The 13,774-nt window shown below is 41.3% G+C and overlaps 1 protein-coding gene across 1 annotated transcript in view; it reads right to left on the bottom strand.

Moving 5' to 3' along the window:
- The window catches only part of LOC113029605 (sodium channel protein type 4 subunit alpha-like), a 257,750-nt gene that overhangs the window by 100,856 nt on the left and 143,120 nt on the right, over positions 1 to 13,774 (bottom strand). The window contains exons 11-15 of the mRNA XM_026180573.1: positions 13,144 to 13,341; positions 12,041 to 12,223; positions 11,706 to 11,963; positions 11,226 to 11,351; positions 920 to 1,040 (exon numbers count right to left, since the gene is read on the bottom strand). Of these exons, the coding sequence (XP_026036358.1) occupies positions 920 to 1,040; positions 11,226 to 11,351; positions 11,706 to 11,963; positions 12,041 to 12,223; positions 13,144 to 13,341 (886 nt within the window). The remainder of the gene's footprint in view (positions 1 to 919; positions 1,041 to 11,225; positions 11,352 to 11,705; positions 11,964 to 12,040; positions 12,224 to 13,143; positions 13,342 to 13,774) is intronic.

Raw genomic sequence — 13,774 nt, 5'->3', positions numbered from 1 at the left:
ATAAACTATTTCCAGCAGTGCAAGCATCCCAGAAACTATTCAGAAAAGTCAAACATGACCAGTAGAGGTTTTTAAGGCCTACAAGTAAAAAACGACATTTCCGCGAAAATGACGTCACTTCTGGTTTCAGCCAGGAAATGGCGGACATGCGACAGTTCGCGCTGACGTCTGTTTCACTGTGGGAAGTGTTACGAACAGCTGATCGGATCGGCAAAGCGTGTTTCTGGAATATTATGTTTTTGTTCCTGCAAGCGCTTTTTATGCAATTTTTGCAAAGCTTTATGTGGAAGGAAACCGTGACCGAGGACAAGCTGATGGCATCAGATGTAAGTACAACTCCTCCGGTTTCATATGCAAAACAAATGGTTCAGGTTCTACAGGGATTTAAAAATAGTTACACAAAACGGAGCGTGCTGCTCTGACCGGATTTAAAGGGTTAACAATGACTTTAAAAAATAATATAAAATAGTGTGCAACACCACTGAAGTTTTTTTTTACCTCTCTTTTCAACCAACAGCAGTCACTCTCCTCTCCAAATAACTTCTGCTTAGCTTTCCGAGCTTCCCTCGGGTCCTCTTAATCAGCGGTCTCCAACCTTTTTTGCGCCACGGACGGTTTATGCCCGACAATATTTTCACGGACCGGCCTTTAAGGTGTCGCGGATAAATGAGGGAGGGGCTAATAATCGGCTCAGTCATTTTTAATGATCGTTGAAAGCCCAGATCGTAATCGTGATTAAAATTCGATTAATTGAGCAGCCCTAAGCTTAAACACTTGTAGAAGCTGATGAGGACTCCCACGTGTTTTTGCTATTGTAGGGTTAAATATACTGAATTCATACCCTGGTTTATAACAACTCACATCATATTTAGTGTGTGTGCCCTGCATTCAAATTAGCGTGGCTCACTTTGCTTCTCACCTTCCATGACGTCGGTGAGGTAGCTGGCAGCACTCATTGCCCTGCCCCTGCGCTCCGAGTCCTGCATGGACGAAGGCCGAGGAAGTAGCATCGTGCTGAGCTCTGTGGTGGACGTGGGAACCTAAAAAGATGGAAGTCATCCTGATTACTTTAGATCTTTAGATGCAACCAGAGAATAAGAGATGGTATTACCCCACACAGAGTCCCATCCTAACAATCATGGAGTTGGTCTGGGATTAAGAAGCAATCTTAAAGATCTCTACCAGCTCCTCCAAGATATGTTTTAAAGACATCCTCATTTGACTGAGCCTGCTGTCACACATGCTCATCATTCATTCTTGAGTATGAGCTGCCTTGGACTCTTCTGTTACCATTGTGATAACATCGCATAAACACACATTTGTGTCGGGTCAAATGGGTCAAACGTAGTGCTGTGATTTCTTTGTGTGTGTGTGTGTGAGTGCATTCAGTCTATCACCACGGCAACAGAGAAGCAGGTGATGACTGGTGTTCAATGAATCAGAGAAATCAGCATGCCGCTGCTGTGCGTCTGTTTATCTCTTTCATCCTCACTAAAAAGCACTGCTGGATTTTTTTTCATGTATCAGATGAGCTTCACGAGGGTTGAACTTCTAAAACACCCACTCGACTCTCCTCTTAAAGCCTGACTTCAGCTGCTGCCTCTCAAATTCAAAGTTTAAATTATACTAAGTAATCAACTGGCGCTCAACATTAATTTGCTGCAACCCTTGTTGATTATCCTGAGCTCTTGGTAGTGATCATCATGGCTCATGGAAGCCATTCCTGACTGGAAAGCGAGCAGACGGATTATAAAGTATGTTCCATCAGGTCTGGGAACATCTCAGGAGGAACGTGTTGGTACTACATCGAGTAAAACTCAGACAAATGTCAAGAAATAGGGGGATGAAACTAAAACGCATTTCAAAGTAAATGACATGTGGCACATGTCAGCCTGTGAGGCTTTGATAGTGTTTTTCAGCTCCACAGAACAGAAACTAACTTTGTCGCATGGAGTCACACAAACCACCTGCAACTCAACACCTCAAAGACTAAGGAACTGGTTGTGGACTTCGGGAGGTCCAGAGAAGGTCCACTGCCGGTTCAGATGGAGGGGGAGGAGGTGGAGGTGGTCAACAAGTACAAGTACCTCAGGCTGTGGGTGGACAATAAACTGGACTGGTCATGCAACACAGAGCACCTGTATAAAAAAGCCCAAAGCCGACTGTACTTCCTCAGGAGGCTGAGGTCTTTTAACATCTGCAGGAAGCTCCTGAGGATGTTTTACCAGTCGGTGGTTGCTGGAGTACTTTTCTATGCTGTGGTGTGCTGGGGGAGCAGCACAGCAAAGAAGGACTCATGCAGGCTGGAGAAACTGATCAGGAAGGCTGGCTCTGTGGTCGGCATGAAGCTGGACACTCTGGTGACAGTGGCAGAGAAAAGGACACTAAAGAAACTGCTGGACATTATGGACAATGCTGGGCATCCTCTGCCCACGGCCATAAACAATCAGAAGAGTCTGTTCAGTGACAGGTTGCTTCTCCCCAAGACAAGAACTAACAGACTTAAAAACTCCTTTGTCCCACACGCCATCAGACTGTTTAACTCCTCTCTGGAGGGGAGAGGGAGGGGAAACAGGAGGACAAAGGAGGGGGGAACAACTAAGCTGTAGTGCCTCTTCACCTCACTGTACAATACCTTGTGCAATACTTTTTGTAAATAGTCAACAGTGCAATAGACTCAATACTTGAAATGTGCAATTCACTTGTATTTTTATTTTTTATTCCTATTTATTCTATTTATCCCCTTTGTATATTTTATTTATATTTGTCTCTGTATTTATATATGTGTGTGTGTGTGTGTGTGTGTGTGTGTGTGTGTGTGTGTGTGTGTGTGTGTATGTATATATATATATATATATATATATATATATATATATATATATATATATATATATATATATATATATATATATATATATATATATAACAATTCTGTAACTGTAACTTCGGTCGTTGCTGTGCTTTTTTTGGAAGTCGAATTTCCCAGAGGAACCCACCCGAGGGATTAATAAAGTTCTATCTTATCTTATTTTATCTTATCTTAAAACATGAGGAGCTGTCAGTGCTGCAGCCATACAAATGTGTAATATATGCATCCTCCTGTTATTACCCTTCACAATAAAAGCCCTACAATTTACAGTGCAAGAATGCTCTCCTCCTGGACAGTATAGGAAATCTTGCTGATAAGGTTGTACTGCCTTAAACTAGATTAGACGAGCTGCGTGAATTGAGCTCACAAAGTTTGTCTTTGAAGTGTCTTTAAAGTGCCCATAACAGCCTTCAAGACCATATAACAGGAAATAAAAAGCAGGTTGTTGTTGCAGAGCCATCCAGGACTGATTTGTGTCAGATCTAATGAGGACTTAAAGTTTTCCTCAAAGAATAAACTTGCCCGAGTAGGTTTTTAAGACAAAGTCCTTCAGTACTTTTCTGTGTTTAAATTTGCAGCACATTTTTTGAGTAAGCTGTACTTCTAACTGTCCTACCAAAATCCAAGCGTTGGATTAACCATCAGAGCCTCCTTACTGCCTACTCACTGAGATCCTCACCAACAGTTCAGAAAGTCCTCTCTACACTAATCATGTGTCCTTTTTAAATTCTCATTCCGGTCATTCATGCAAGCAGATGTCAGAGTTGTGTTCTTGTTAGTCATCTTTTGACCCAAGCACAGCTAGTGGAAGGTAATTTCAGATCCAACTTTTCAGACAGCTGAAGGCTCTCCTGGATGTCAGAACTTTGCTCTCGGAGATGGAGAGGCCACTCCACAGCACGTGATGTTTAATAGAAACTTTAATTTCAAAGGTTCATGTGACCTGCTGAGTTTGGTTGGATTATTTTTAACCCAATGTTGGATCTGTTGGTACAGTTATTTGTGTATTTCACATTGTGAGATGTCTTATTCAAGAAATCAAATGATAATTTAATTTAAAATGGTAAATTTACCATTTTACCAACAGCTTCTATAATTCTATAATTTAATTATAGAAGCTTTACATGAATACAAATGGAAAATGATATAAGAGCAGGTCTGATAGCTCGAGTTACACCTGCTTAAAAACTACAGAACACATCGTGGCGATCGTGGCTCAGGAGTTGGGAGTTCGCCTTGTAATCGGAAGGTTGCTGGTTCAAGCCCCAGCTTGGACAGTCTCGGTCGTTGTGTCCTCGTTGCCTACTGGTGGTGGTCAGAGGGCCCGGTGGTGCCAGTGTCCGGCAGCCTCTGTCAGTGCGCCCCAGGCTACAATGTAGCTGCCATCACCAATAGGTGGATGACTGGTTGTGTAAAGCGCTTTGGGGTCCTTAGGGACTAGAAAAGTGCTATACAAATACAGGCCATTTACCATTTATCTGGTTGTCGCCGCAGTACAGCTAAGCTGACACAAGGAAAACTGCTGGAGCTCCCAATAGAAGTCCTTTTGCTGCTGCAAAACTGCCTTTTAAATAAAGTTGTTTAGGTTTGAACGGTGCTCAGCTGCTCGCCTTGTAAAGGCCTGACAGCAGTCCCCGGTGAGCTCCGGACTCCTCGGCCCTCACACAGAGGAACCTGCATGAACCTCATTTGCTCAGGTGTTATTACATAACGCTTCCTGCTAAGTGTTCTTCCAATGAAGCATGACGCACAGGCCTGAAGGTCGCCGCCCACAACACCGCCTACATCCTGTCTGTGTGCCAGGCAGGGAAGCACCAGGGAAAAACACACACACACACACACACACACAGCCATTTTAGCTTCCGCTGGCTGCTGTGGGTTGCCATGGGGACATTTCCATGGCAAATAAGTGAGTTCTCGTCCCCTCCTCCTCCTCCCACTCGTCTCTGCATCAGTCTGAGCAGCAGGACAACAGGTTTATGGATGGATGGACAAGAGAAGCAGAAATACTTCATTTCAAAGCATGAAACTCTAACCTGAACTCAGAGCTGCTCTGAGCTCCCACACAACCCCTGCAGTTTACATTCAGTTTATCAAGAAGTAACTTTTTCTACACACTGCAGGAGATTTCAGTTTTCAATTGTGATGAAGGGGAATTTTGTCTGGCAGCAGCAGAAACCAGACAGAAAAGGTGAGATTACCAAAATGTGCTGACATGCTGTTGGAGGTGACTGTTGAGATTTGGCACTACAGAAATAAAACTGAACTGAACAGAATTAGACTAACTGTTTGCAGATGCTTCAGAACTTTCTCATTAGCAGCCACTTTAGGCTGGCTCCAGAGGTAAGTCACTCCTCATAGACTCCAATAAACCTTTTCAGTTTCCTTTGTACCCGAGTACAATGATTAAACGCTCACAGCGGCCCAATGCTAGCTAAGCCTTAAAAGTGCACTCAGGCTTTAAGTCACATCACACAACCAAAAAAAAGAAAAGTCCAGGTAAAAGGTTAAACATCAATATTGTTTACTTAGAATTAAACTTTTATTCTTTCTATGAGTAGTCTAAAGTGCTCCAGTCGGTGGTCAATTGACTTCTTTCAGGCTCCTGAAGAGGTTCCAGCTCTGGCTTCATCAGTTCCAAAAGCTAAAGCAGAGCCTAAGTTATTAACCTTGGTCAGGGCTGTCACACAGAAGTCCCAACATGCCTAGATCATATAGGTCGGGGAATGGATGGTGCTTAACCCTTTAAGACCTACCATAGAACCAAGTCCGCCAGAGCTTATATTATATTTTTACATGTTGTAGTGCCATTTATGGGAGCATTTCAAGTTGCTATACACCAATGCAACCATTAAAGCCTAAATTGTAATAATATGCCTGCATTAAGTGCATAGTAATTACATAAATTGCAAAAAAGTGCAATAAACTACAAAAAAATTGAAAATCGTTTTTGTTTTTTTAAGATAAGATAAGATAAGATAAGATAAGATAAGATAACCTTTATTAGTCCCACACGTGGGAAATTTGTTTTGTCACAGCAGGAAGTGGACAGTGCAAAAGTTATGACCCAAAAATAGAATACAATAAGAATAAATACAGTACACAGCTGTACAGAATAGAATAAAATAATATACTATATACAGTAGAATAAAATAGAATAAAAATATACAATAAGATAAAAATAGAATACGAATGCTATATACAACATATATTTCTAGTTAGAGAAATTTAAGAGGCTTATCCCTCAAAACTGTAAATACAAAAAAGTTGCACAAAATAGTTTCCCACCAAAGGAAATTTATTTTGAGTGTCTTCATAGTTTTATTTTTGAAATACACCAATTTTTATACACTGCAGGAAAAACGAAAATAAATATTATAGTGCAAATTTGCAAAAGAGCAGCATATGCATCAAAATAAACTATTTCCAGCAGTGCAATATGAGTCCTCAGCATCCCAGAAACGACACAGAAAGTCATAAAGTCAACGATAACTTTTAAAAAGACCAGTATAGGCTCTTGAGGCCCTCATGGTAAAAAACTACATTTCCGCGGACATGTGATAGACGTCTATTCCTCAAACAAATACTTGATTTGAATTCATCCAGGATTTTTGGCAGATGTACCTATGGTTTCAATTTGAAACTGCTAGGTTGCTTCATTCTTGAGTTATCGCATTTACAAAAAATTATGAAATATTGTCATCACATATTGTAAATAACTGCTCTTCTTGTATGTGTCTTTATTTAAAACATAACACACAATAAACAAAGTAACAGTGTGTTTAATCATGAAGCTGCACAGCATCATAAAACTAAACTTCCTGGCAGAACACTTACCCTACACCGAATTCAAGCCTACAGGTCTACCTAATAAAGCGAACTCTGAGTGTATTTAACTACTTTGCCCTGTTCTTCTCCTCTTCCTCCTCCTTGTTGTATAACAGTGAAGGTCTGGAAGCGGGTTATGAGCAGGTGGAGGTGACTGAACACCTCCAGGCGTGGAGCTGCTGTGTTTGTCCTGATGATACTCTAAACCCACTGCCTGACAGGGAAAAGACACCACTGTAAACAAGTATTAAAATAAGTGCATTCCCTAATGGCGTGGAGCTCGCTGCCTTTCAGCTGCCACAGGTTTTATAAGGCTCTGCTGTGAGAGTGAAGATGGAACCGAGGTAACGTTAAATTGACAGAAGTGTCTGAAAGCTGCTGTTTCAAGTGGCACTGTGCTGCAAGACAAAGACACTGAAAAAACCATTCTCACCCTTACAAACTCGAGATGTCATTTCAGAGTAACTAAAAGCTTTTCAAGAACAACGGGAAACTGTGAAAACCAGGAATGGTATTGATATTCGGAGAATCAGGACTTTGACTAAAGGAATCATCAAAAGATCAGAGCTCTGAAACAAAAAAATGTTTATATTTAATTTGTAACTCCATTTTTTGACTCCATGAGTTTACCATTCAAGCCAGTAATTTCACATTTCTAGTGATTAAGATCTAGTTATCCAGACAGGTTCATTTCTTTATGTTCAGGGTTATGACAGGCAGCACGGTGGATCAGTGGTTACCACTAACGCGTCACAACAAGAAGCTTGGGGCTTGAACCCTGTCAGAACCTCTCTATGTCACATTCGCATGTTTTTTCCCATGGTTGTGCTGGTCCTGGAGATCCAGTTTCTACCTTTATAAAACATGCCATCTTAGCCGAGGACACTCTCCTGAAAAGAGATTTTACTCTCAAGATTTTCACATTGTGTTTAACCTCCTGAGACCCGAAGTCTTCCACGACATGCATTTTTAATTTCTCTTTGATATTTGGGCTGATTGGGGCCCGATGAATGTAAGAACGAAGAATTACCAGATTTTTTTTCCCTTATTTTTGTTTTTAAGAAAAATAAGAGCCTCATATGAGGATATTCGTTTAAAATTTTGATTGAACAGTAGCAGCATGATGTTATCGTAAGTGGATATCAGGCCCTTGTAGAGCAAAATTGAGTATTTTGGTCTAAATAACCCAAAATGTGATGCCAGGTCCACATATTGTTACACATGGTTAAATAAACATTAACAAACAAATAATTATCTGAATTGCCTTACTTTTCCTTTAACGACAACAGATTGCAAGTAACCAAAATTCAGCTTCTACACAAACATCTATGTGGAAGCAGCTCTCCACTCAGTGCTGCAGAGGCAGGATTCACATACGAGTCCCTTCAGTGTTTAACAGTGAGCGTGCCTCGTGTGCTATGAACTGGTCTGCATTGGTGCATCATATCTTTATTCTCTTCCCCCCCCCGCCCCCCCCCCCCCCTCTTTCTTAAATAGATAACTATCATATCTGATATCATATCTCACAGTACAATAATATTGAATGGGTTGCATTGTTGTATTTTGTCATGTTTCTCAGGTCTTTGTCTGAATTTCTACGAACATTATTGCTAAGGATTGTCTTATTGCATTGGAGTCACACTGGGTTAAATATGTACACTTGGGTTTTAAGGGGTATTTATTATTTTCTTCTTTTTTTTTTGGGTTGTATGGAAGCCCCAAACGCAATTTCATTGTTCTTGACAATGACAATAAATAAATAAATACTAAATACTGGTCATTGTAGCAACACCACATAACTCACAAGACAAGCTTACAGACTTCAGTTAGAACTAGAAAGCCAAGCTTCCTGTTACTAGCTTTGGTCATTTACGACATTGTGAGTGCTCAGTGCAACAATCAACCTCTGCTTCTCTGAAGATCCCATATCACTCCCGTTTTGGCCTCCCTTCACTGGTTGCCTGTAAGTTTTAGGTTTCTTTTTAAAGTTTTAGTTTTAACCTTTAGGGCCCTACATGGTCAAGCCCCCCCAGTATATATCTGACCTGCTGAAACCACATTGTTCTTCCCCAGCTCTAAGGTCATCAGATCAGAGATTGTTGGTGGCCCCACGCACTCGATTTAAAACTCGTGGTGATCGGGCCTTTTAGGCAGTGGCACCGAGGTTGTGGAATTTTCTCCCACTGGTTTTACGCTGTACAGACTCCATTGATTCTTTTAAAAAGCAGCAGAAGACATTTTTATATGGGCAAGCTTTTAATTAATTTGTTGTATTTTACTGTTTTACATTGTTATTTGTTGTATTTCCATTCTTTTCATTTTTCTTTTTCTTTTTTGTAAAGCACTTTCTCATTTTTATCTGTGAAAAGTGCTATACAAATAAATTTATATTACTTACTTATTTACTCTGACTTTTTTTTCAGAAGTTCTTAAACACTTCAGTTGGAGGAAACTGGACTACATTTTTAGGATCTTGAAGATGTCCCACCACTCATTCACCCTTTCAGTTCTAAGAACTGATGGAGAGTACCACTTATTTAACTTCTAACCAGGTTGTCATGGAGGCAATGCTGCAAGTTGTTGATCAACCATGTCATCAGCACTGAGGTCACATGGGTCTCAGTGTAAGTTGGGGTTGAATCACCTGGGAGGGGATCTCAAGACGGGGTTACAGATGGCTGATGGTGTGCAGGGTTCCTACACAGACAAAAACTAAAGTGCATACACCATCCTATTGTATCAGACAGAACCCTGTCCAAATATGATTTGTGAACAGCACTTGGACTACAAGAGGAAACCACAAAGCTTCTGGTACCAAGAATCTTGTTGCCTGTTTGCAGATTCTACAGATTCATATGCTGATATTCTTACTGTGCAGGTATTCGTGCTGGGTATGTTATGTCATTTGTCCCCATTTAGCCAAAAAAAAAAAAAAAAAGTGCAAAGCAGCACGTAAACACCTGTTTCTGGATAACACATCTGCACAGGCAGACTTTCTCACCTTTTCTGCATGTGTTTGGTCAGTGAGTCATGCAGAACGAGTGTGATCTGATTATCATCTTGACTGGACATGACCCGGGATACATCTATGTACTGCATGTTTCCAGGCGCACAGCTGACTGCCGGACGTCAACAGCCTTGGTGAAAAAATATGTGCAGCGCAGGAAGCAACGAGAATGAGCCTATTTTAGGATTTCAAGTGAAAACTGTACATTAGTTACTCGTGGCATCAGCACAGCCCGTGTGTGCATGTTTGTAGTCCTGTTAAATACGAATACTGTCTAATGCTGAGTTAGTGATTCTGGCTTCAGTATAATTGTTGAGCCTACTGTACATTCGATGTTGTGGCTCATCAATAGACATCAGTGTTGACAGACTGGGCAGTTTACTGGGGTAAAAACATGTGGACATAGCTAGCTTGACATCGACCTTTCGTTTGTAGACTTTAGCTTGTTAACCACATGCTGAGTCATGAGCCAGTGCTCATTAAAAATGCTCCAAAGGCTCCAACACCTCAAACATGGTCCAGAGGTCCAGTTCAGAGACTGAGTTAGTTGAATTTAAGCCTAGCAGACAGCTAGCAGCTAGTTGGCATCCACCTGTCAGAGACATCCCAAATAATACAAACTTTGAACCTCACTGCAATTTAAACAGGCAACCCAGCTCCCCCCTCACAGTTGTACCAGGCTATAAACATGTTTATTTTTGCTATAAAGTTGGGAATGTTAATATGGGAGTCACTGGGAACTGATTCACTTTTGGACGGAGCTTCAAGTGGACATTAGAGGAACTGCAGCTTTTTCCTGGCTCCTTTATGGCCACTTTCAGCTGTCTCTTGATAACGTTTGTGGTGTGAGCTCTATTTTATTTGGATGCCAGCGAGCACTAGTTAGCTGCTATCTGTGTGATATAGTTCATTTACCGTGTTGGTGACTTCTGGCACCAAAAACCAAAGATAGCTTCTGTCAAACTGCAAAAGTTAACGATTCAAAAGTGTCTCCTAGTGACAGCTCTGTGTATCCATACATTTTGTTATACAGTATAAGGTTTGAAGGCACTTTTGCTTCATTTGACAAATGTCACAACCTATCAAGATCAACCTCAGCTTAGTCCACACTCCCCAACAGTTTTGCCCAAATTTGGACTTTCTGACACCTGATTGGCTCCTGGTAAAATATTTATCACTGTGTGAGGTGAACACACAGTCTGAATGAATCTATATCAGTTAGCTCTTCAATGATGTCGGTAACTGCACACAAAGTTCAGAGTGTGTGTGGAAATAGTCTTGTGTGTGTGTGTGTGTGTGTGTGCGCCCACGTGTATGAGCAGATGGGGGGAATACCATGGCACTGTTATCTGAGATGGTTGATATGAGTGTGTATGTGTGTGTGTCTTTAACCCATGATATCAGAGTGGAGTTATGCAAAGCGCTGATTCATAATTCACATGTCTGAGTGTTGGATGGCTGCAGGCTCCACCATTGTTTCCACTGCAGCGAACACACACACAGTCAGCACACGGAACTCACACTCTCCTCCTTGACCTTCTCCATGGTGCAAGCAGGCAGCTGCCCCTGCAGTGGCGGTGGGGAAACCCCGTTCTGGTCCATGGCAACAAACAGCTTCCCGTTGATGTTTAGAGTCGGATAAAAAACCTGGAAACACAAAAATCACAGAAGCATAACTACAGTGCCCCAGGAGGGACAAAATATTGTAAAGAAAAAACTCCATAAAGTGGAAAAAAACAGAAGAATTTCTCGGTTTATAGATACATTTACAATTTGTGAAGAAAAGAAATTAGAATTTAATTATGTGATTAGATTAATATGGTGTATGGTACAGCCTGAAGAAGTCACTTGGATGAACGATGGAACGTTTCTCCCAACGTTTCCGAAAACATTTCGCCCAGATGAACAGAATCAACTTTCTGGGAAGAACTACAATAATCTGAGAAATAAAAATGCTTCATTAAAAGGCTCTCATTGCCACACATGAGCTGTTACGCTCACCTGGGAGCTCCGGCTGGCCGTGCTGTAGGTGCTCGGCCTCCGTTTGGGCCACGGTTGGGGCAGGATGCCGCTGAAGGTTCCTCCGCTGTAGGTTCGACTACCGACGCCCTCCACCACGTCACCCGGTACGCTGTACTCGTCATCGGCCATCTCTCCCTCCGACCCTCGGCTCCTCAGTCGGAAGTTGAAGATGGAGGAGACCTGACTGCTTCTCCGCGTCCTTGTGGAAAAGGAGCGTGCGAGGAGTGGGTGGAGCGGCTGGAGGAGGAGGGGGGAGTAAAGTAAAGTTTTGCACCGAACATAAACAATATTAAATCAGATCTTTCTCCACTGACCTTTCCACCATCAGTCAAGTCCACCTGCAGAAGCTTCTCCTCAGATAGGTTCGCCTCCACGTCCCCCACGCCCATAAGCGCCTGGCTCCGCCTTCGCTCCTCAAAGCTGTCCATTGGTTGGCCGAAAGGAGAGAGGTCTGGTGACATCAACGAGTCAGAGTCGGTAGCTTTTTGGGTGGCACCCTGATGAAAGAATTAATAATTAATACTCATATATTAATACATTTTCATTCATAAATGAGAATAAAGGACAGAAGGTGAAACAGAAGCCATGAAAACACTTATTTAAACACTCATTAGTTCACCTTTGTTGCTGTATTATTTTCACTGAAACACAGCAGTAACTGAGTTGGATTTATATCATTTATTTTACTTATAATTCCTGTACAGAGGACCAAAACTGCAAAAATAAAAATAATCCATTAATGTGACTCTTAAAAGAGCAATATTAAAAAAATCACTGATTTATTAACTATGACTTAAACTGATATTTGCTTTCACTTGTGTGTTTATTTGTAAATATTTACCTTTTTTTAAGGATATTATTTTATCTCCTATTTGGTTTATGAATCGTCTCAGTTTACAAAAAAACACTCTTTTGCTTTTAAAATTTGACTCGATTAATTTTAAAATTAGATTCATTTTCCCTTATTATGATGATTATTGTTATTATTTTTGACATTTTCATTTTGTATGTATGATTAATCATGCAAATGATTAAAACAGCCAACTTTTCCAGTGAGTAATATACATTTTAATTTCCATTAAAAAAAACCTGGAAATTGAAAAGTGTTATACAAAAAAAAAATAAAGGAAAACAATACAAACAAACAAACAAACAACCCCACAAGGCAAAACCTTTGCTGACTATTTTCTCAATATTTATTTGTTAATCATCATATGATTGTAACCTTCTTCTCTGTATGTATTATTGGGTCTACCTTACAACGTAAAGCGCCTCGAGGCGACTGTTGTTGTGATTTGGGGCTGTATAAATAAAATTGAATTGAATCAATTTATTAGATATTTTGGCAGTTTCTGACCTCCACAGTCCTACACCGCACCACATGCTGGATAATCGAGCACATCAGATCATCAGTTACCTGTTGCTCTTTCTTCAGTATCTCCATAGCTTGCTGAAACTCCCGCTCTTTCTGGCAGGCCTCGGCGATGGTCGCCTGGTTCTGCTCCTCGTACGCCATGGCGACGACGGCCAAGATGAGGTTGACCAGGTAGAAGGAGCCCAGGAAAATCACCACCACGAAAAACACCATGTAGGTCTTACCGGCCGAACGCAGCGTCTGAAGACGCACACGTGGCGGGAATAAAATCGATGCTGACTGAAGTGCAACATTAAAAGTGAAGCAACACGGCTAATAAAACCCAGCTGGCTACAACAAGAAATATGCTTCATTTCACAGAGTGGTCAAAGTAAAGAACAGTGGCTCACAGATCCTTTGTTCACTGTGTGGAAAGTGAACACATGCCCACTGCATGTAGTATTATTAAACATAGTTACAGTGATGCACTGAGGACATCAAAGTTTCACAGAAAATTCTTTTTATGCATTTTTACCCTGCCTGCAGTTTCTGCCCATGGTTGCACTGACATGACATCACAATTGTGAGAAGGCCAATCAAATTCTGGATAAGGGACAGTGCCACCCCCGGCCCCGCCTTTAGCCTCAGCCCTGAGTCGAGAGTCTGACGCCAAACTTGTGTCAGAATGACATAA

This window comes from Astatotilapia calliptera, chromosome 9, assembly GCF_900246225.1.
Source record: "Astatotilapia calliptera chromosome 9, fAstCal1.2, whole genome shotgun sequence".
Taxonomy (NCBI): Eukaryota; Metazoa; Chordata; class Actinopteri; order Cichliformes; family Cichlidae; genus Astatotilapia; species Astatotilapia calliptera.
This window is presented reverse-complemented; position numbering and strand designations above follow the sequence as displayed.